The sequence below is a fragment of the Vigna radiata genome, chromosome 7, assembly GCF_000741045.1.
Source record: "Vigna radiata var. radiata cultivar VC1973A chromosome 7, Vradiata_ver6, whole genome shotgun sequence".
Classification (NCBI taxonomy): Eukaryota; Viridiplantae; Streptophyta; class Magnoliopsida; order Fabales; family Fabaceae; genus Vigna; species Vigna radiata.
The window spans coordinates 4,849,123-4,870,653 of record NC_028357.1 but is presented as its reverse complement, the minus strand read 5'-3'; the positions used below and the strand labels follow the sequence as shown (position 1 = coordinate 4,870,653).

The following is a 21,531-nucleotide window of genomic DNA, read 5'->3' as shown; positions in this document are numbered from 1 at the left end:
ATGAGTTTGTACTGTGACAATACTTCGGCTATTGCAATTGCTCATAATCCTGTTCAACATGATAAAACAAAGCATGTGGAGATTGATAGACATTTCATCAAAGAGAAGATTGAAGCTGAAATAATTTCCTTTCCTTTTGTAAGATCAGAGTTACAGTTGGCTGATGTTCTCACTAAAGGAGTGTCAAGAAGATTGTTTGATGAGTCTCTATTCAAGTTGGGAATGTGTGATATCCATGCACCAACTTGAGTGGGGGTGTTAAGATATGCCAAATATTCTATTAAAGGATATTAGGCAATAAAATATTATGTTAGTTATATTTTAGATATTATTATTATTTGTGCATATATTTTTCCTTTAATAGATGAAGGATTATAAGATCCTTGTATGTATATATATAGTACTCTATTCCTTGAAATAATACATCAGAATTATTCTTTAAACTTTAATAAATTTATCCCAAGTTTGACTCAAAGACTCCTCACATTCTTATTGAAAGAATGATATTTTTTGTTTACTTTATTGATCTTGAATTGAAAAAAATATTTATATAAAAGTTTTGCCACAACAATTATAAAGACTACGCAATTATAAAAACAATATAAAAATATCTAACTAACGTTTTCTTTTTTCATTTTATTATTTACTATTTTAAGTTAGGATCGAGTTGGATGTTTTTTAAAATTAAAATTAAAAGACTTAATTAAATCAAATAAAAATTAGAAATTAAATTTTTCAAATGAATGAGAAGTCTATAAAATAATTTTAACCGAATATAAGAATCAATTCAATTTATAATTGACTAGAAAGAAATGAAAATTTATAGAAATAATGCTTTAAATAATCATAAAGCTCACATATTGTAATTATATTTTATTTTTTGAAAAAAAATAAAAATGTTCTAAATAAATACAAAAGTTAACAGAAAATGTATATTTAATTAAATGTACTCCATTTAAGACTGATAACTTCAGGTCACTAAATTTGTATAATCGCAATTTAGCAACCAATTTCTTATAATATGGACTCAAATATTTTGAATAATAAATTCTCCTAATAAGATTGCTTAATTTAAAATTTATAAAATTGGAGTGTACTTTACTGTAGAGAAATATTGAGAGTTTGGTGGGAGAGGAGAAGAAAAAAAAAAACCAAGAGAGGGTAGGAATTATCGGAAGTTTGACTTTATGGGCTTGCGTTGGGTTTGGTGACAGAGAGAGAGAGAGAGAGGGAAACTCTGGATTCTACCTCCTACCGTCCTTCGTGACGGTCCTCTTCCTTCGACCTCTTCAGGTTCTTCCTTTTCTCTTCTTGCTTCATTCTTTGCAGATCCGATTTGAATTTAATTGCATTCATGCCCCCTCTGTTGATTGAGAATGGTTTTCGTTTCATGGTGTGGGATTGATTGAACATTCTTGTGGGATATTGCAGAGGAGACTGAGTGTGGGTTTCTTGATGCATTTTATGGATTGACTAGGGTTTCGATTAGAGATTGGATTCTCTTGTGAAAGTTCATTCATGTCGGTTTTAATGGTTTTCAACTTCGATGCTCTTTAGGGAATTTAATGGGCGCATTGTTTTCTAGATGAATTGGCGCGTCTTGATTTCTCTGGATTTTTTCGTTGGGCTTGATTCGAATGGTACTGATTGTTCTTTTACTTTGCGTTCTGCGTGCGTTTGCCAAGAATGTGATTGATTTTTATCATATGTTTAGGCTCTTATGATTTGATCCCTCATCCTTGTGATGCTTATTTTTTTTTTTGTGGGGTTAAATATTGGAGTGGGTTTGTCTTTGAGGCGCAACTGAGAACTCAGTTTTGTCTTAGATGAAAAATTTTCAATTTTGATGCTCTCTTGAATTCCTGGACGATATGTTTGTTTTGTAGGTAAATTGACACGTGATGATGCCTGGAGGGTAGCTGTTTGGCTAGTACGGATGTTTGGAAATGGTTTTTGAAGTAATTATGGATTTTGCATTCTGCCCGTAATCATAATTTAATTTGGTTCTTGCTTTTGAAATATAGTCTTGCAAATTAGTAGTGTTTGTTCTCTCCATTATATCTTGTTTGATTGTATTTTTGTACATAGTTTTAGTTTTTAGTTTATATACTGGCTTATTTGTTTGGTAACTTTTCTACCACAGGAAAAATTGAAATTTCTATTGGATTTCAAATTTTAACCTTTAGCAACAAATTAGAATTAGAAAGCAAAAAATGTTTGATTTGGCATTGATGATGCACACTCTTTGATTTTGATTTTCATATAGCATTGGAGTCTATCACATTCCCTGCCATTTCTGTTTTTGTTGAGATTTCTATCTTTGTCGGCCATTTGCATAGTACGATGAAGAGTATTAATCTAATCAGATGTTTTCTCATGTTCTCTAATTGCAGGGTGATCTTGATTTGAATCTTGAGGTTCCTGGTACATTTTTTGAGACATGGAAAGGATTTGTATCTTGCCAAGTTGCTTCCAGTATTGGTTGCTTTTATCCCAACAAGTGCTTGACCGCCAATTCTTCATCCATAGAGACTTTATTCCTTTTTCTTTTGTCAATTGCACCTAGTCTTTTGTGTTGCGTTAATGATCGGCACAGTGTACTCAATGCTTGTTTCTTCTGAGACCAGTGCAGCATCTTTGGGGAACACGTATGAGTAAGAACTTATTTGTCTTCGGCTGAAACCTTTAAAAAATGTTGTTTCTTAATAGTTGTTCCTTTGAAAGTGCACTCCTAACCAAATATCCTGTTGAAACATCTGTAAAATCTACTTCTGGGATAAGAGATTCATCAGGGAACAGTTGTTTATCATCACCTTCACCTGTTTTAACCTACTGATGTTTTACTTTAACCTTATCTTTGTTTTACAGGGCTGAAGTATATGGATTAATGTGTGAATTTTGGATGCCTGCTTCTCAAGTATTAAATAAGCAATTGCTTTGAAGAACTGTAGACAACACTTATTTACAATTGATGTGTTGTTGTTTCTAAAGGATATTGGTGGCCACAAAATATTTTTTACCTGACAATTCTGAAACTATGTAGATTAGATGAAGTGGCTATTATTGAACTCCTCAAGTCTTGGGTCGTGATGAGTTTAGCAGAAGATGAATGTTGCTTTGATCAATCATTCTGAAACTATGTAAATAAGTTCTCCAGGACTTGCTTGGTTCCACCACATGCATCTTGCTACCACTACAAAGCTGTGGGTCTATTAATCAATAAGGCTATGCTGTCTTTGCATGAACAATTTATGTTTTTTATATCATTGCCGTGACAGTGAATTGACAGTGAACTTTCCGGACCATCTAATATCCGTCAACATTTTGTACGTTTTTATTGGCATTGTTTGCTAGGGATAAATGTCATCTATCTTTATCTTGTTTGCCATTTCTTTTTGAATAAGAGCTGCTTTGGGTTCTTTGGGAAAATGGAGAGGTGAGTATTTGTTTCTCAAGCCAGAAGTTGTTATTCCCTCTTTTTAACTGTTTAATATCTTCAATTTTTTTCTCCTTTCCTTGAACACAGGTACAAGTTAATTAAAGAAGTTGGTGATGGAACATTTGGGAGTGTTTGGAGAGCCATTAATAAGCAAAGTGGTGAAGTTGTAAGTATGTTTTGAGTTGAATGATATATGAAGTTGCATTGTTTGTTTTACCTAATTTGTCATAAAATTCCAGGTTGCAATAAAGAAAATGAAGAAGAAATATTACTCTTGGGAGGAGTGTGTAAACTTGAGAGAAGTCAAGGTATCACATTTTGAATCTTTCCTTAGTGTTATTATCCATATATTTATTCTCTTATTTCTCCTATGGCAGTCATTGCGAAAAATGAACCATCCAAATATTGTGAAGGTGAAGGAAGTTATTCGAGAATGTGACACTCTGTGCCTTGTTTTTGAGTATATGGTGAGTGGCTGGATTTTGTGGCATATTTGGTGGCTCATGTAAAGCATAATACTAATTTTTAAAGTCAATATTGGGTAATGTAGGAATACAACCTGTACCAACAAATGAAAAACAGGGAAAAACTGTTTTCTGAAAATGATGTCAGAAATTGGTGTTTTCAAGTTTTCCAAGGTTTAGCTTACATGCACCAGCGTGGATACTTTCACCGTGATCTGAAGCCAGGTACATAATTATCATATGATACCAGTGTGTCAGTCTGTAGCATGATGGAATATAATAGGGTTCCGTTTATATTATACAGCTTGGAATGGATATAACGTTAGAATTTTATTCTCTTATTGCTATTTTTTTCCTTTTTGTTATCTATTTTAATAATATTTTTTAAATGCAGCTTGCTGGATAATTGAATTGAAAATCATGACAAATTAAGATTTACATATATCTATTACCTGCAAAATTCTGCTGTCTTGACATGAGGTATACTTCTTGTTGCAGAGAACTTGCTGGTCACTAAGGATATCATTAAGATTGCTGATTTTGGCCTAGCCCGAGAGATCAGTTCACAACCACCCTATACTGAGTATGTCTCCACACGGTGGTATGTTTTTTCAACTCAATACTTTATTATTGTTGTAAATGTATAATGCACTATTTCATATGCATTTAAATTATGACTTCTGATTAGGTATCGTGCTCCTGAAGTCCTACTTCAGTCCCATTTATATGGATCTAAAGTCGGTAAGTTTCTGATTTGAGTAATTGTTATTTATGGTGGTGATTTATGTTTTACCAAAATATTATGGTCTAAAGTCTAGACAATACATTACTAAGTGTCAAGTACCATACATTTATGGATTTTTGTTCATCTTGTAGATATGTGGGCAATGGGTGCTATTATGGCTGAGTTGTTCACTCTACGTCCTCTATTCCCCGGTACCAGGTATTAACCTCTCTCCACTCGTGAAACTTCCCATATGATGATATTTTTAGTTAGATATAGCTAATTGATCTTTATTAGGGTGTTCGCGAATCTGTGATACTTGGTTCCAAGTGCATGACTGAATACTTCTTTGCAAATTATTTGGTTTCAAATTGTCATTAGTTTATGGCATAACATACATAATTTCATATTAGTGACATACTTCTCTACATCAAGTTACTGATTGGGCTTTTAAATTAACATGTTCCATTATTTCTGTACACGCAGTGAAGCAGATGAAATCTACAAAATATGCAGTGTAATAGGTAGTCCCACAACTGAATCTTGGGCAGATGGACTCAAGCTTGCCAGGGATATCAACTATCAGTTTCCGCAGGTTCTTTTCCTACTTTTGCTGTTTCTGTTTTTATGTTTTGCTTTGAGAGTGCTAGATACTAATTATTATGCATGTTGTGAGATGTGAAACAATTAAAGATGTGCTATTTTATCTGTTTTTAGTGTGCTGGATAATTTCAAAGTCTTTTATTTAGTCTTTTTATCCCCTTAAACTGTTGTCTTTTGATATTATTAGGGGTGGCCAAACTGCACTATTTGCACTGTACTATAAACCAATTATAGTGAACTATAAAATAGTTTAAATAAACTGAGTTGAACTAAAAAATAGTTTTAAAAAACTGAACTGAACTATTTTTTAGTTCAGTTAACTGCAATACAGTTCAGTTAACCAAAAAACAGTTTTATGAACACAAGGCCTGATAACATCCTTCCTTATACGATATACAACATTCAGAAAGTGTAAATACAATACTCTGCATAGTTCCTGAAAGAGTCTGCAATGGTTGCAGAGCCAAAAGCACATGTAGGGTTAATTGACAATTAGCAACAATAAGAGGTTGCTAGTTCACTCCCACAAAGAAAACACATTCCCGACAATTAGCAATGCAAATGCGTTTTGCTGTTACAATTACATGAACTCTTTCACAATGTTTTACTCTGACAGCCTGGCAAACAAAAATACGAACCCAGAGAGATCAACTTCTTTTCTGCAAATTAAGTGTCGGCTATTGTACTAGTAGGCAGAAAATCAGTAAAATGCCTCCCCTCCCATTACCAAGTTGTACCAAAAGAATTAAAAATGATGAGTAAATAGTTAAAATGTATCTTTGTAAGTAGTAAAATGCAGTAAAGTGAATCCAAAAAGATGAATCAGTATAAATAAAAATAAAATTGCCACCTAAAAGTACCTTGTTGAAAGGTGTTATATTAAATGATGACAATTATGGCCCGATTCTCCATAAACACTTCCATGGGAGAAAAATAAGAAATAAAAATGAAACCAGCTCCTCCACAGGTAACATTAGCTTATGCATGTGTTACGAATAAGATTCTGAAGAAGCTGAAGGAAAATAACTCATACTCATAGAGCATATACCACGAATCCACCATAAAAGTATGGCAGATGGCATTGTGGGCCTATGGCAGAGGTGTGAGGCTATAACACGCACAAAACACATAATAACATAAACTGCAGACTCTAACTAGAAAGAAGAAAGAAAAAACTTATGATAAAAAAACAATAAACTAAAAATAGCATATACAATAAACTTTGAAGACAACGTCACAAGATTCAATAGTTCACTGAAAAGTAAAAGAAATCAAGTTCATGTAACAACAAAATAATAACAATAAATGAGCATAAGAGAACTAGACTACAAGGGGAAAGAATGCAGTAAGGTGGAGCACTAGAGCCAAAGAAAAAAGCAGAGTAACAGAACTAAAAAGACGGAGACAGAATCAATTGAACCAAAAGGAGGTGAGTCACTGGAGAAGCTGGCAAGAAAATGGAAGAGAAAAGGGACAGAAACACAGAAATAAATCAATAATGGAGAGACGGATAGTTAGCCAGAATGTGGGTTGCTGCCAGGAGGAGATGATGTCAATGCCTTCATAAAATACACATGGAAGAAGATAGGCTCAAAAGGCACAACATAGGAGTGACCATACACACTGCTGGATGGCTAAAGAAGTATTTTACTGCTTTAGGGTTTCAAACAACTTTTGGTGATGGGTTATATCATGAAAATAGTTGGGTCAGTTCCACCCATTTCAGGGTGAAGGTTTCTCATTTCTGTCAAAAACCACATTTGGCACCATGGACATTGCAGGCATCATGGCCCGCCATAACAAAATGGCCATTCTATAGCCTTTGTATGGGAGATATCAATTCTCCACCCCTACATACTGCCATTGCGCCATCATGCCCAACATTTACCAACAATGCACTATGGTACAAAAACAAATTTCATAATTTTTCATTCCTCGTAAATACATTTTCAATGATGAAAACTTATTTTGTTGAAGAGAATGTAATGAGAAAGATTTATTTGCTAAGTGCTAGGATAGATAAAAGATGCATATAAGTGTGTTAGATGATAAGGGTAAACGAGTAAGAAGAGTCTTAAAATAAGCTAACTTTGGAACCAAACAAAGAGACGGGATGAGTAGTAGACGAATCCTACATGGTCAAGTGAAGTAGATGTTAGGCGTGCTAAACACACTAGATGTTATGTGGTTAAACATGGCAAACACTATGTGGAGAGCTAACTGTGTAGCCACTACATCAGCCACCCAAATCCTAGAAATAACGATAAAGAACATTTCCACCCCCAAAAAAAAAAAAAAAAAAAACACAATGAAGATAACTAAGAAAGTTAATGGTGATAATTCACAGAAATATACAGGACAATACTGTTGTCTATGCTGAGAAGAAGGAAGAGAATGGAAATCTGTATCCAAGACTGCGATAACACTGTTAAGTGAAACTGAAACGGAGAAACACAAAAACTCATTAATATAGCATATCAATGGTACATTGTGATGATGCTTCATAATAGACTGCTAATATGGAATAAAGCAAATTGTATTTTTCCTTCTCAATAATTTTCCTGCCACTAGCTTCAACAGGACTAAATAATTTGCTCCTCCTTACCAATACCATCCTCAGCAGCACTCTGTGTACAGCCCACAGCATCCCATCAATCAACTCCAACCAAAAGGCTCCACCAAAAGCTGCTTTTCCTAACAGATTCCAGTTAGCAACAAAATAAATCGTAGGATATGAATTTCCCTTAGGAAGGCAAGGATCACTGATCCAATCAGGAGGTGGATTATGAATGCTTCTTACCAAATCCTCCATTGCAATTACTATAAATCATCACAAAAATTAAAAGATTAGAACTAGTAGCATCATCATGAAATGCATCTCATACGGGCTGAATCATAGCATAGAGATTAAAAAATAGAGAGATGAGTAAGTTACCATCTCTAGTGTGAGTTCGACCACCAAGCGGTAGAACCTGGTAAATTTCTCCAGCATTGATGACAGGTCCAACTGCTACTCCTACAGCAGGGCTCAATGAAATTTTGGTCTGCCCAAAAAGTGGCCATTGTGCAGCATAAACAGTGACACCCTTAGATGTGATATTAAGGTTGGAAAAAAAGAGGTGGCCATTAATGAAAACGTCAAAAGCCCTCCAGCTGTAAATGCTTGGTTGTCTGTTGTCTTGGAAATAGAGGCAAATGTAGTAGTAGGTGCTTGGAAGGGGCATAGAGGGCCACTGAATCTCAAGAGTCTGAAGAAGTTACATTTGATTGGCTTTCCACAACAAGTTCTGGTCCTTGTGTGGTTGCCACATCTGGTTGAACTTGTCATCTCGAAAGCTATTGGGTGCTCACAACTTCACAAGTTATGTGCTTAGAAGAACATTTTATATCATATAGATAACTTCCAACTCAAAGTTCTTTCTTAACTGTCATCAGCCTCTCTCTCTTTATCAATCAATCTAGAACTCTACCCTAATCCAAAAAAAGCAAATAAAATCAAATCTTCCCTAATAATTAAAGCTATCACAAAATCGAAAAAAAAATCAATTGTTACCCCACTAGGATCATCTCAAATGAATACACCCAAGTGCATCATTTTCCAATTTTATTTATCCCTTTTGAAAGAGAAAGGGAAAAACATTCGTACCTTTGGGTTGGAGAGTGATAGGCCTTTGCTTCGACGATGGTGGTAGAGCCTTCGAGAGTTCGGCGACGACAGAGTGCGGCAAAGCCTTTGATAGTTTGGCGACGAGTGCGGCAAAGCCTTCGACAACAATGAACCTTCGACGACAGTGAGCCTTTGATGGCGGCAAGTCTTCGACGGCGGCGAGCTTTCGACGGCGACGAGTCTTAGACAGCAACAAGACTTAAAGGGCGATGAGTCTTCAAAAGTAATGACCCTTTGACACAATGAGAATGGAATGTAACAAGACTGAGAATAAGAAACATAAACCACAGTTTACTAGTTAACTGTAGTACAAACAGTTAACTGCATAAATTTAGTTTTTTTAAACTGAAATAAAGAATAGGTTAATTACTTTTAAGTATACTTTAGTTCAGTTTTTTTTTTTCAGTATAATAGAGTATAGATAATTGTAGTTTAGTATAGTTCAGTAAATTTTGTCCAGTCCTAGATATTATGTATATTAAGATCAATATTTTCTTCCCTAAATTATGTTTAAATTCTGCAGCTTGTCAGTGTACATCTCTCTGCTCTGATCCCATCCAGAAGTGATGACGCAATTAACCTTATTAGCGTGAGTAGTTTTACTTTTATTACACTGTAGTTTAGTCTTGGCCCCCCCTTTCTAGCTAACGGAGTGCTATGTTCTCATTTTTCTGTTTGCATTACATTTTTGTAGTCACTTTGTTCATGGGATCCCTGCAAGAGACCAACAGCATCAGAGGCTCTTCAACATCCTTTCTTTCAGGTTATCTTTTTAACCAATCCTTACTTTGGATAAGTTTTGTAGTAAAAAATTTTATAGCTTTCAATCACACGACTATATGTTAACTTCTGTAATTAGGCTTTAAATATTTTTTGCTTTTTGATTTGTTTAGAGTTGCTTTTACATTCCTCCATCCCTTCGCACAAGAGCTGTGGCCAGAACTCCTCCATCTGGTTTGTAGTTTAATTTATATTGTTTTCTAAGGAATGGCTCATGCTTCAATTGGAAGGGATACCAAACTCCTTGTTGTTTATTTTGTTGCAGCTGGGACCAGGGGTTCACTGGACCGGCAGGGACTCAAGAGATATTCTAGTGCTTTGCCTAATACAAACTTCACAAACAATTTTTCTTCCCCAAAATTACATGCTTCTATAGCTTCAGGTGATATAATTGGTTTCAGCCATATTTAGGTTCAATACATGCTGCATGTTTTTATTCCAGCTTTTGTAGATCTGAGTCGAATAATTCTGTTAGTTAGAAATATCAGTTGGTGCTTAAGCTGGAAAATCTCCATAAGATATTACTACATTGTTTAAATTGCTACTTCTTTACATCTCAGTAACGGAAACAAAGTAATAACCAACAATATCCTTTTACTAGAATGGATAAAACAGTTTTATTGTAAATTACTTTTATTAATCTAATTCTTCAATGCTCTGGCCTATTGGCACTTTTGTGTCCCTCCCTCCATCTTTGATTATTAGACTATTCTATGTTCTATCATTCTCCTTGTTGTAGATTATGTGCTTGCTTATCCCAACTTACGTTCCTATGTTATCCCTAATTGTCTCGTATTGTGTTGTCCATTCATCTGTAGATCTGAATCATTATTATTCATTATGGTTTAGAAATATCTGTTGGTGTTTAAGCTGTGCGAAATCTCTATAAGATATTACTACATTGTTTAAATTGCTACTTTATATCTCAATAATGGAAACAAAGTAATAACCATCAATAGCCTTTTTCTTGAATGGATAAAACTTAGTCCTATTGTAAATTACTTTTATAGATGAAAATCTAAAACTTCTACGGTCTGGCCTATTGACTTTTTGGTTCTCCCTCCACTAATTGTTAGACTATTCTATGTTTTATCATACCTCTTGTTGGAGATTATGTACTTGCTTTCCGATGTTATTCCTAATCCAGTCCTGTGTTGTGTCCACTCATCTATCGTAATATTTTTTTATGTCGACCTTTTTTCATTGGTGGGTTTTCTGTTTAGCATTCTGTCCCGTACAAACATTTCAAGTCATACTATGCTAATTATTTTCCTTAAACTTGGGTGGTATTTTCTATTACAAGACACCATAAGGCATTACTCCATTTTTTTCATTTTCTTTAAATTCTAATGCCTCCTATTTCCCTATCATTTTGTGCGATATAGACTTGATATTTGTACGCTATATTTGGTATGGTATGATCTCCAGTTCTCTCATAAGTTCAAATCAAATGTACCACCAACAAAAATTACATTCCACGTATTTGATCTTGTATCAAACAAAAGCCGTACTCTTTTGAATATATAGTTTCTATTTATTCCTTTCCAGTCTCAAAGCAATGAAATTCTAGTTGCTTCTGGGATTTTTAAGTTCTTAAAAAGTGGAGAAAATAGACCCTCTTTTTAGTGTCATGCTGTGTTACACGTGTGCAAAGAGCATGGAACTCATTTATTTCTGAACATTACAGGTGTGCAACGGAAGCTGGATTTGGCAACCGAGGTGAGTTCTGTCTTTCTACTTTTGTCCTTTCCCATTTGCTTACTAACTCATGCCCTTCCTACCCACGTCGTCTTCTTTTTACTCATTGAATCTCTGTTTCCCATCCATACCTTTTCACTCTTTGAATATGTGGGGCAATGCATTAAGACCGTTCAAGATCTCACAAATCTGACTCCTCTTTGGCCTTTGCTCCTTTTTGGTGTTATTATATTGGACTTTTTTCTGGTTAAATTTTGTTCCTGCTAAAATTCTTTTGTTTCTTCTGAAGGATGGCATTAAGAACAAGAAGTCATTGAAGACTACTCAACAATCAAAATATCGATTTCCAGGAAAAGACAGCCCGAGTAAACCTTTTAATACTCTCTAATAATCATTTTCATTTAAGAACAAGTTAAAGCTGATTTTCATTCGTAACGATGTGTTTGGCAGCTTCTATGAACAAGGGAAGGACTGCACGCGGGGTTTCAGAAAGCGCTGAAAAGTTGGCCAATATGTCCATCGGTACGCGAAGACAGTCCATGGGACAAAGCCGTCCATCGCCTGCAATGAAGGCGGGAGTCAATTGTATATCTGAATCTGGAAACTTCGTACTCAGATCCGGCCAACAAAATCCAACAACTGGGAGAAATTTGACTAGAAAAGTTGTTGGCTGAGATGACTTTGGAGAATTGTGCCAATAGACATCGATAGATCCATATATTATGGATTTGTACCTGCCCTGCTTAGTTGGTGATGGTTTTCGTTACTATTACGGGTTTTTTTCATATCAGTTGTGCCGAAGTGTTTATATAAAAGCTTCTTCATTAATGGTGCTCAACAAGTACCAGTGTCACTGAACATACCGACATCATTTTTTATATATTTTAAGAATCAGGTTTTCCAAAAGTATAAACCTCAATATTCTTTATTGTTTTCTCCATAAATGTATTTTATTTAACCACTAAATTTTTAAACCGTGGTTTCCATTATGCAGTTCCTCGTCTTCATCTATGCGTGTACATCTATTGAGAATAACACTTTTTTTTTTTTTCTGAAGAATCAGTATGTTTTAGCGGATAAAATAGATGTTGAATGTCTATTAAGATTAAGCAACTTAATAACTTTAATTATTTATTAATTTTAGTTCTTTAAGGAACATGCATATACTGGCTGGCAGAGTAATTAAGGGCCATCATTGTTTGGTGTAAGTGGCAATTTCATGATTTAATATTCTTTAGACCCAACCATTGTTGGTTAAACCTTTATAAAGAAAGTGACTTAATAGATCATAGAGTTGCTAATCAGAAAATGTTTAACGACAAACAAACTTTTGTAAAAAGTTATGGAGATGAAATGCAAAGCCTAAGGATGCTTAAGAAAACCAAAGCTTGTGAACGTTCTTTTTTCAAGAGTTTCGTGAGTCTTTTTTCTTCATATGGATTTTCTTTATGTAGAGTTGACAAGAGTCCTTGCAAATTTGTAACCATCGAGACTCTTCTTGAGTTAGAGCATGATTTAAGACTTTGATATAATTGGTTGACTTTACAATATTGATATCCCATTTTTTTTAGAAAAATTGTCTGTATTAAGCTTCTTGTTCTTAGAAAAATCCTGATGTTGACAAAAAGTTTGAGATTTTCATGAAAGAATGAAGAAGCATAAAATAAAAATTTATTAGCTTGATATATATTGTGAAATGTTTAAGGATTGTGTTTGTCAAACAAAGTATAATTATTATCTGCTCAGATAAAAGATTATTAGATTATGTATACTAACTAGTGTTTGTTGAAGAAAAAGCTTATCAGATGAAAAACATATATACAGCATTTGTGGCTATCAAACATTACTGAAGTTATATAAGAACTTACATATGAATCTTTTCACTCAACACAAGGTAAATGTGTCATTGACTTTTAGATGAGTTGGCTTTCTTGGATTAATAGTATCCCTTAACTCAATCCTAGCAAATTAGTAAAGTCACACTCACATTTCCATCAACGAAAACAAACACACATTATTTAGTGTTTATATAAACCAAAGGATTAAGTGCCTTCATGTTTGTAGATCAACTTACTGAGACAGACACGTGTCTCCTAAACGTCTTTTATACAAGAACGCAAACTTAAACGTCTTCTACACTATATTTAATTTATAGAGAAATTTATTTAAACAAAACCACATACTAGAATATCTTAAATCATGCATTAATAAATAGCAGTGTTTTCTCTTAATTAATTTCTTTGGTAAACAACTACAACACAGTTCCACTTGGGAGATAAAAAATAAACAAATGGTGATAAATTAATGGAACAACAATCGTGATGAGAAAAAAAGTATCCCTTAAAATGAAAAGAAAGCAAGGCAGGAAAATTAGGAGGATAAAAAATATATATTTGATTTGTAATAAAGATTAGACCTCCCAATCCAATGGCGACTGATACTTGGAAAAAATGGAGTCACCACAAAACTAAATCCCTGATTTGCACTAACACCAGAGACCATAAACGATGGTGGGAAGTCCAGTTTTCTGTATAGGACTGACTCCACTCCTTAATCTGGAGTCATACCGTTACATTCTCTTGGAGACAAAATTTGGGATTCCACTTTTTCTTAGGAATACACTTCAAAGGTATTGAGCTTGTATTCTCTCTCTGTTTTCTTCCCACCATGTTTTTGCATTCACCTCACCAAATCTTTCCCGGCTGCAAACATGAGTTCAAAAACTATTAAATTCAAAACCAAATAACCATCAAAACTTTTAAAGGGTCTTCGGTACCCTCTTCAAAATTGACAATATTAACTTAATAGGTATGTATGTATTTGCGCTTGTGACAGCACAATAGGAAAACATCTCGATTTTATGAGGATGCATAGATTCTAAGGGTTGTTTTACTTAAATTTATCTTGATCATCACTATTTTGACATTTAGCTACGATTAGTTCTTCTTTTCAACGCTCTCATTTGTGTGGATATTATTTCACAATAATACATGCTACTAGGATCATTTCCGTGTGAAGGAAAAGAACAGGAATATGTTTTTAGTAATGCATTATACTATGTAGTACCTGAATCTGACACGTCGAAGCTCCCTGGTCCCATCAGCTAACTGCCGGATTGTAATGTAAACCCCAGGCTCATCTTGTTCTACCCATTCTGCCTCCATTTCGCTGGCATTGCTGATAGAAGGCTCATCTCTAGAAGCAGTAGTATCCCTTGCTGGTTCCATAGATGGCCCTGCATGCAAGTGGCCACCACCTCCACCATGATCCAACGGTTCAGAGGGGTAATATCCTCTGCTCCCAGAAGGTTTATAGTGACTCCTGGGGGTCCAATCCTTGTTTGACGGCATGGGACTTTCCTGTGCAGATGTCAATCTTGAGAAGGTAGAATCTCTTGGCTGTCCAAACAAATTATACATATTAATATCGAATCCAATATAGTTTTTGAAAATTGAATACAATGGTCTTCTTACTTAATTCATACGAAACATATTATCAAGCGATAAGTTTAGAGAGTGCCAGAGGAGTTAATCTTGTCTGTACAACCTAATTGATCAAAACATTTTTTTACTTACATATAAGCTGGACCATCATTACAATTGTATAAGCCAAATTAGTCTTACAAAATCGTGCTCTACATGATAAGATATAATGAATGATGAAGATAATGCAAAACATAATCTTGATGGAAAGAAATGTAGATTATTACCTCGTCCTCAGACCTTGGAGGAGTGTTGAGCGCCTGTCGATTAAATCTCTGCACGTTATAAAGTTCCATGATTCTGTCGTAATTCTCACCCCACCATCTTTGCGCTTGCCATTTATTAAACATCTCTCGGCTTCAAATTCAAACGCTAAGTATTGTCAGTCTTTGCTCCTACAGGATAATTTAAGTTCTCAACAACTAAAAACTCCCATACATTTTGTGTAATATTAATATTAAGGCCTAAGGTATTCTTTTCAGAATGTAAACTCCATATTTCAGCTGATTTTTTTATCCAACAAGTGCAGTGCCAAGTAATAGACCATTGTTAGGCAAGGGCAATTTGGGACAAATTTATTTAGTGTTTAATTGGTTCATTAATCATTACTTTAGGGACAAGCACAATTATCATTGACTAGAAAATTAACATCTCTGCAATAACTTGTAATTGAAATGACTTGCCAATTATTGGCGTAGTCGTTACCATACCTGAAGCGAATTCTTTTAAGATCATTTCCCCCATTAGGAAGAGACACAAAGGTAATGTGAACCCCTGGTTCCACTACTGCCATCCACTCCTTAGGCTCATCCTCGTCCTCTAAGACTACATCACAAACTGATGCTGAGTCTCGTCCTCTAGGCGTGCGGTCACCACCAAATGCCCCAGCAAATCGTGGGTCTGATCTTCCTCCAGGGTAGTGAGATGTTGTGAAGTCCCAAGCGGGGGTTGAACTTGAGCTTGCACCCCCAATGTAAGGGTATGGAACCCCTTCTGAGATGGTATCGAAGTCTGGATATGGTCTATGTCCTTTCTTGTAGCTACTAGACCCTGTGCAGGGTTTGCATTGTTTGTAAGCACCTGAAAACTTCAGTGCCATATCCTTTATCTGCATATAAAGAATATAACCGTATTAGCACCGATGCATTAGAGGCTTCAATTATTTAATTTTAAAAAATAGAAAATAACTAAATATAAGGACTTTTTCTACCACCAAAACAACTCGATAACAACTATATTATAATAATATAATAATATAATAATATGGAGAGAAGATTGATAGATTAAATGTTGTAACGTGGTTATATGTTTAAATCATTGCTTCGTAACGGAAACTCGAAATATGAAATTGTATCACACTTCCTTTTATATGAAAGGAGGACCGTATATTGGGCCCAAACACCCCTTCCCAAGTAACTCTCCTTTAACAGTTCATATAATGTTCTATTCTTTTGTAAATTGGGATTGTCGAATATTTAATAATATATTCTGTGTCTAAGTGGATTTCGGTCACTGAAAGTACTCTCAAGTGGGGAGTAGGTACAATTTAAAATTCTATTTTTATATCTCAACAATGTGTCAAGGCTTCATAAACACCTGAGTGGCATCTTGCTTTATTCACCTACTCATATTGCTTCGATACTTTCCTTTTATCTTGAATACGATATGATTGTCTAAAATATGATGCACTAGATGGAAAAGAGAAAAGTATGGACGGAGAACTAGTTATCTACTAGCTAGAAGAAGCAAATACAGATTGTCCATGATTAAAAAGAACTGTTTTTTATTGGAATTGGACCAGAGGAAACAAAAGAAGGAGGAAAAGCCATAATTAAAGATATAAATAATTTAAAGATAAGCACATTGGATATTGGCAGACGATAGCAGAAATGTGTTCGCCAAATGGCACACAAGGAAGAACTGATGGAAACCATTTGTGCAAGTTCTGAAGTATAAGTTAAAAGTAAATTTGGATGAAACTGAATGGAGGCTAAGGTTTCAGTCTTCGGTCATTTTCAAAGAAAAACCTTTACAGCTGGATTGTGGAGAATGTGTTTGGGTTGAGGATACAAGTGGATGACAAAATCCTTACATATATGCTACCATGAACTATGTTACCAATAATGGAAAACATTTCCTAATTGAAGAAAATTCAGTTGATTTCTAGCTAGTTTTTTCATAAAAGTTTTAACTTAATTTAGAAATAGTTGGTTCAAAACATTAGGATAAGCATAGAAATTCGAAAAGAGTGCGTCACACACTATTCTGTTGATTAAAACAATATTGGATCGTCTTATAGAGAGTTGAGTCCAGCTTAAATTGCATTTACATTACATTGACTTACAAGGAAGAATAAAGAGCACTAAAAGGAAGGTAACTCACACACATAAGCATACATTAAGAAAGAGAATCGTGCCTATTGGTCTAAAAGTAAAGTATATATATATATATATATATATATATATATATATATATATATATATATATATATATATATATATATATAAACCCTAAACACTTTTCTGCCATAAAAACTATCAGTAGTCGGCTATCACTTATCTATTTTTGCTTTTTTTTTCTGCGTTGGTAATAATAGAAACCTTTTGAAAAACATTGAATCGACAAGAATTCAAGGATGGGCCACACTAGGGATAGGAATATGGCAGACCCTTCCTGTGATAGGAATCTTTTCTCATCATCAACTCAAATGCTGAATATGAAACATGTTCCCACTATTGCTATTCTCATTACGCATTTAGAATAATTGACCGAGACATTTGCTTTTCTTGGAAAACCAAGTTAATATTTTGGATAAAAGCAAAAAATTAATTCATAACGTTTGCAAGATCAAGATTATATTAATATAAATATATTAGTATGATAAGTTAGTTTCCACATCTAAAATCTCGTGGTATTATTCTTTATTATATCCTAAATTAAAAATAAGTTATGTGTAGAGTACTAGAAAGTAACGAGACATCACCGGAATCATGTAAATATATTGATCCGTTGATATTTGCATGGTTATTATATATTTTAAACTGCAGAACACCTTGCTTCTCCACTCATGTACAATTATGAGTGGATAATCAAGGGTTGATTGGTTAATCATGAATCCATGTTGCACCTCCACAGCTTAACAAAATGGCAACACCATATGCCCACAAGCTCCTAAATAAACGAATAAAATAGACCAAATAGTATATATGATAGGGAGCATACCACCAACATCAAAAGGGTCCAAATCAGAACAGAACAAAACAAAACTGCGTCATCCAAAACCATGCGTGTCTTAACTTATGGCCACTGGGTTGAATCTTTATTCAAAATATTATTTTTCTTATTAAATTAACAAATAAAAAATGATATTAAATTTCTTAATATGAAGAATAATATCAATAAACATATTAGAAAATAAAATGTTTATTTTCGATTCCCACAAATCGATAATAACGTATTATTAAAAAAATTTGCATAGACCATTTACTTTAAATTAAAAGTAAGAATGTATCAAAAGCATTCATGAAATTACGTAATTGTGACTATTAAGCTTTTGACGGTAACTAGTCAAAATCAACAAATGTAAGACTCAAATAATTACATACCTGCGATATTTATTCAAAAATATAAATAGAAATAATTTATCAAAAATCATATAAGGTGGTGATGAAATAGTGGTGGCCCCCCGTCATATATGAGTGTACCTAAACGGGGTGAAGATTTTATTTGTTTTTCACCAAGATGAAGATTGTGGGTGAATCAAGAGAGAGAAAGAATGTGTGAGAGAGTGAAGAACCTGTGTGGTCAGGCTTTTGACAGCTTCTTTTGTACTCGGCGTGCTACTCTCACGGACTCCTTCTTCCTCCCTCTCATCCGTCGTTTGCTTCGTACACGCTATACACGTAAACATCTTTCTTTACTCTTCTTAATTATACCCTCCTTTTTTTCCTGCACAACAAATTCAAAATAGTTAGATAAATATCAAAGAAACAGTCAATTTTTTAATAATATACGGCTTTGGATGACTGGGATGGAGGGCGACGTGGAATAGTAATGAAGGACATAATTGATTACGCGTTTGAGGCAATCACTTTCATTGAATGAAACAGTGACAGAGCAACGCCAGCCAGTGGAAGCCCCAAATTGAATGAAGAAATGCAGCAACAGCACAGTTTAGAATGCGAAGCGGAAGAAAAATAAAAGGGAATTTGAATTTAGCAGTTTTAGTGGTCTAAGAAATGATATCTTTCGTGTGGGGAAACAGAAGGGAGGAAAAGAGAAAAAGGAAAAGTGGTATTGAGAAGGAGGCTCGGGATCAGAGCAAGATCGAAAGCGATCTCAAAATCTCAAAAGAAGAAAATGGGATCAATAATAAAAAGTAGAGAAAGGAAACAAAATGGGGCAAGGAATGGCCAGGGTACTACTACATTACTACTATCTGCTTTGCTTTACCGCACACAAATTCGCAATTTTAAAAGAAGAACCTCCAAGCCGAAGATTCTGACACCCCTTAAAAAGAAAAGAACTAAATGAACCCCATTAATAATAAAAACATTTCCTCGCGCCTCAAATAAAGAGAAAATTTGATAAATAAATACAAAAATAGGTACTATAGCACAATAAGATATAATAAAAAGAACAAGTGACATACTATAATATATTCTTTCGATTCTCTCTTTATCTTTTGTGTAAATCACATCAATCCCCGTTCTCCAAGGCACACCCGAAAACCAAAAGCGGCTGACTGACTGACCTAGAGATAGAGAGAGAGAGAGTGAGAGTGAGGGTACGTGTTTTTGGGATTGCGGAAAAACAGAATGGGTTTGAATGAGGAATCAATGTTTGTCGGAGGGTGCGAAGAGGTAACTGGACAGTGAAAGAGAATGAAGGAGAAAAGAGAATTGAAATTGTTAGTGCATTGATTGAGATATTATAATTCTAGCTTTACTGCAAAAGCGGAATTAATTAAATAGAGTCAGTCATTACTATTCGAAAACGACTTAGCAAGCAAACGTTCAACCGCTTCTCCTTCTTTTGTCTCACCTCTCGCAGATGCACCACCTTCGTATGTCCAACGCCTTTTATCAAAATCAAAATCAAAATCAAAATCCTCCCTCCTACTAATCTATCAATCAAATTAAATGCGCTGCGTTTGGGATCTGAAACGCATTTTAATGCAATGCATACACCTATTAATTACTACTATCTACGCTTTAATTTCCCTCACCACACAACAAAGAGATAAAAACTTACCAGATATTAACGAACGGTGGATTCGATTGGATTGGCTTGGCTTCGCTTGGATACGATACGATGTGATTTGATGTGATGTGAAATCCAAATTTTTTTTTTCCTTCTTTAGCTTTCCATTTTTGGAGCTCCGAAGCGAACTAATATGAAGCGGTGATTAGCGATGAGTAGCGTTGTTGATATTTCGGCGAGAAAACGGGATACGAGAATCTAGAATCGGTGCCCGAAATTTTGGAAGATGGCGAAGGTTGAGGGTGTGGTATTTATACGGAGGGGGAGGGTTGACGGCGTTAGTTTTGACGGAAAATGTTTGGCGTGAATAAGGAAGACGTTAGGAGGAATTTTGTTTTTGTCTTTTTACAGCGGAAACGATGGTCGAGGGCGTAGAAGACAGTGGGACCCACATGTTCATGCTGATGCAATGCAACACTGAAGGATCTTTAAGGTGCGTACGTAGCATGACACGTGGCGAAGTTTGATTGGGAGTGATGTAATGGAGCGGTTGAATGGGTGGGATTAGTATGATAGAGTTGGGAACCATCGCATCAGGCATTTCATGTCTTTATAATCATGTGCTAAAATCATAACTCAACTTTTGCAAACCAAAATTATCCAAAATCAATATGTTTTCAAAACACAGTTTAAGGTGTTTCAATTACAATGTCCAAATTTTTTTGTTTTCAAAAATTAAAATGTGTCATAGTTTTAATTTACTTTAATGCAAAGATTTTCCTTTTCTAGCAATTTGCACACTCATAAATGAGTCTTTCGGTTAAGTGATTTCCGTGTAAATAGAAAAAAAGAAAAATATTTGGAATAATGTAAAAAAGAAATTAATATGTTAATAATATAAAGAGTACTCTAAAGAATTATACATTTTCAGCTCATATTTAGAAATTTTAAAAATAGGTTTAATTTATACCTTAAATTTGGATTAGTTCAGTATCATTCCATTTAAAATGTGAAATTATTAAATAAAACATTATAAATGTGATAATAAATAAATATGTAGTAAATATAGTACTAAGTATACAGAGTTATATATATATATATATATATATATATATATATATATATATATATATATAAAGTAGAATTTTAAAAAAAATGATATAACAAAAATTTCATTCTAAACTAACTAAGTTGTTGTATTATCTTTATTTTACACCAAATGCATGCGTTCACTATTAAAATAATCTTTGCAAAAGAAGAATAAATAAACAAACAAAAAAGAAAAGGTAAACTAATGTACCAAAAAAAACAATCATACATGTATAGATATATTAACACATAAACATTCATATCCAAAAACTTCTAGTATGTGCAATTATTCATACTAAACTCAATCATTCGAATACATATATTGATATCAAACTTTGATGAGTTATGCACTTGTGGTGGCCTTTATTCCTCTATAGAGTCAT

The 21,531-nt window shown here is 34.3% G+C and overlaps 2 protein-coding genes across 15 annotated transcripts; one reads left to right on the top strand and one right to left on the bottom strand.

Moving 5' to 3' along the window:
- Nucleotides 1-1,110: 1,110 nt before the first annotated feature.
- LOC106768545 (cyclin-dependent kinase F-3) lies at nucleotides 1,111-12,288 on the top strand. 8 transcript variants are annotated; one of them, XM_022782919.1, is made up of 18 exons: nucleotides 1,111-1,293; nucleotides 1,558-1,640; nucleotides 1,887-1,958; nucleotides 2,394-2,654; nucleotides 3,527-3,605; nucleotides 3,679-3,906; nucleotides 3,990-4,128; nucleotides 4,402-4,504; nucleotides 4,592-4,644; nucleotides 4,780-4,846; nucleotides 5,114-5,222; nucleotides 9,421-9,486; nucleotides 9,592-9,660; nucleotides 9,791-9,851; nucleotides 9,943-10,059; nucleotides 11,365-11,396; nucleotides 11,665-11,740; nucleotides 11,826-12,288. In XM_022782919.1, exons 4-18 carry the CDS (start codon nucleotides 2,584-2,586, stop codon nucleotides 12,047-12,049), a joined length of 1,494 nt encoding a protein of 497 aa, XP_022638640.1. In that variant the 5' UTR covers nucleotides 1,111-1,293; nucleotides 1,558-1,640; nucleotides 1,887-1,958; nucleotides 2,394-2,583; the 3' UTR covers nucleotides 12,050-12,288. The 8 variants fall into 8 exon arrangements, with proteins under 8 accessions (XP_022638640.1, XP_022638639.1, XP_022638642.1 ...); XM_014653758.2 differs by lacking the exon at nucleotides 1,558-1,640 and adding an exon at nucleotides 2,869-3,436 and having other exon boundaries at nucleotides 1,112-1,293; nucleotides 2,394-2,648; XM_022782923.1 differs by lacking the exon at nucleotides 1,558-1,640 and having other exon boundaries at nucleotides 1,112-1,293; nucleotides 3,679-3,747; nucleotides 3,817-3,906.
- Nucleotides 12,289-13,431: 1,143 nt separating this feature from the next.
- LOC106767529 (protein BREVIS RADIX) lies at nucleotides 13,432-20,495 on the bottom strand. 7 transcript variants are annotated; one of them, XM_022782913.1, is made up of 8 exons: nucleotides 20,111-20,495; nucleotides 19,844-19,935; nucleotides 19,509-19,610; nucleotides 18,654-18,805; nucleotides 15,568-15,965; nucleotides 15,085-15,214; nucleotides 14,442-14,773; nucleotides 13,433-14,077 (listed from the first exon to the last, which is right to left on the bottom strand). In XM_022782913.1, exons 4-8 carry the CDS (start codon nucleotides 18,765-18,767, stop codon nucleotides 13,999-14,001), a joined length of 1,053 nt encoding a protein of 350 aa, XP_022638634.1. In that variant the 5' UTR covers nucleotides 18,768-18,805; nucleotides 19,509-19,610; nucleotides 19,844-19,935; nucleotides 20,111-20,495; the 3' UTR covers nucleotides 13,433-13,998. The 7 variants fall into 7 exon arrangements, with proteins under 7 accessions (XP_022638637.1, XP_022638635.1, XP_022638638.1 ...); XM_022782916.1 differs by lacking the exon at nucleotides 19,509-19,610 and having other exon boundaries at nucleotides 13,432-14,077; XM_022782914.1 differs by lacking the exons at nucleotides 19,509-19,610; nucleotides 20,111-20,495 and having other exon boundaries at nucleotides 13,432-14,077; nucleotides 19,844-20,098.
- Between the last annotated feature and the right edge of the window lie 1,036 nt (nucleotides 20,496-21,531).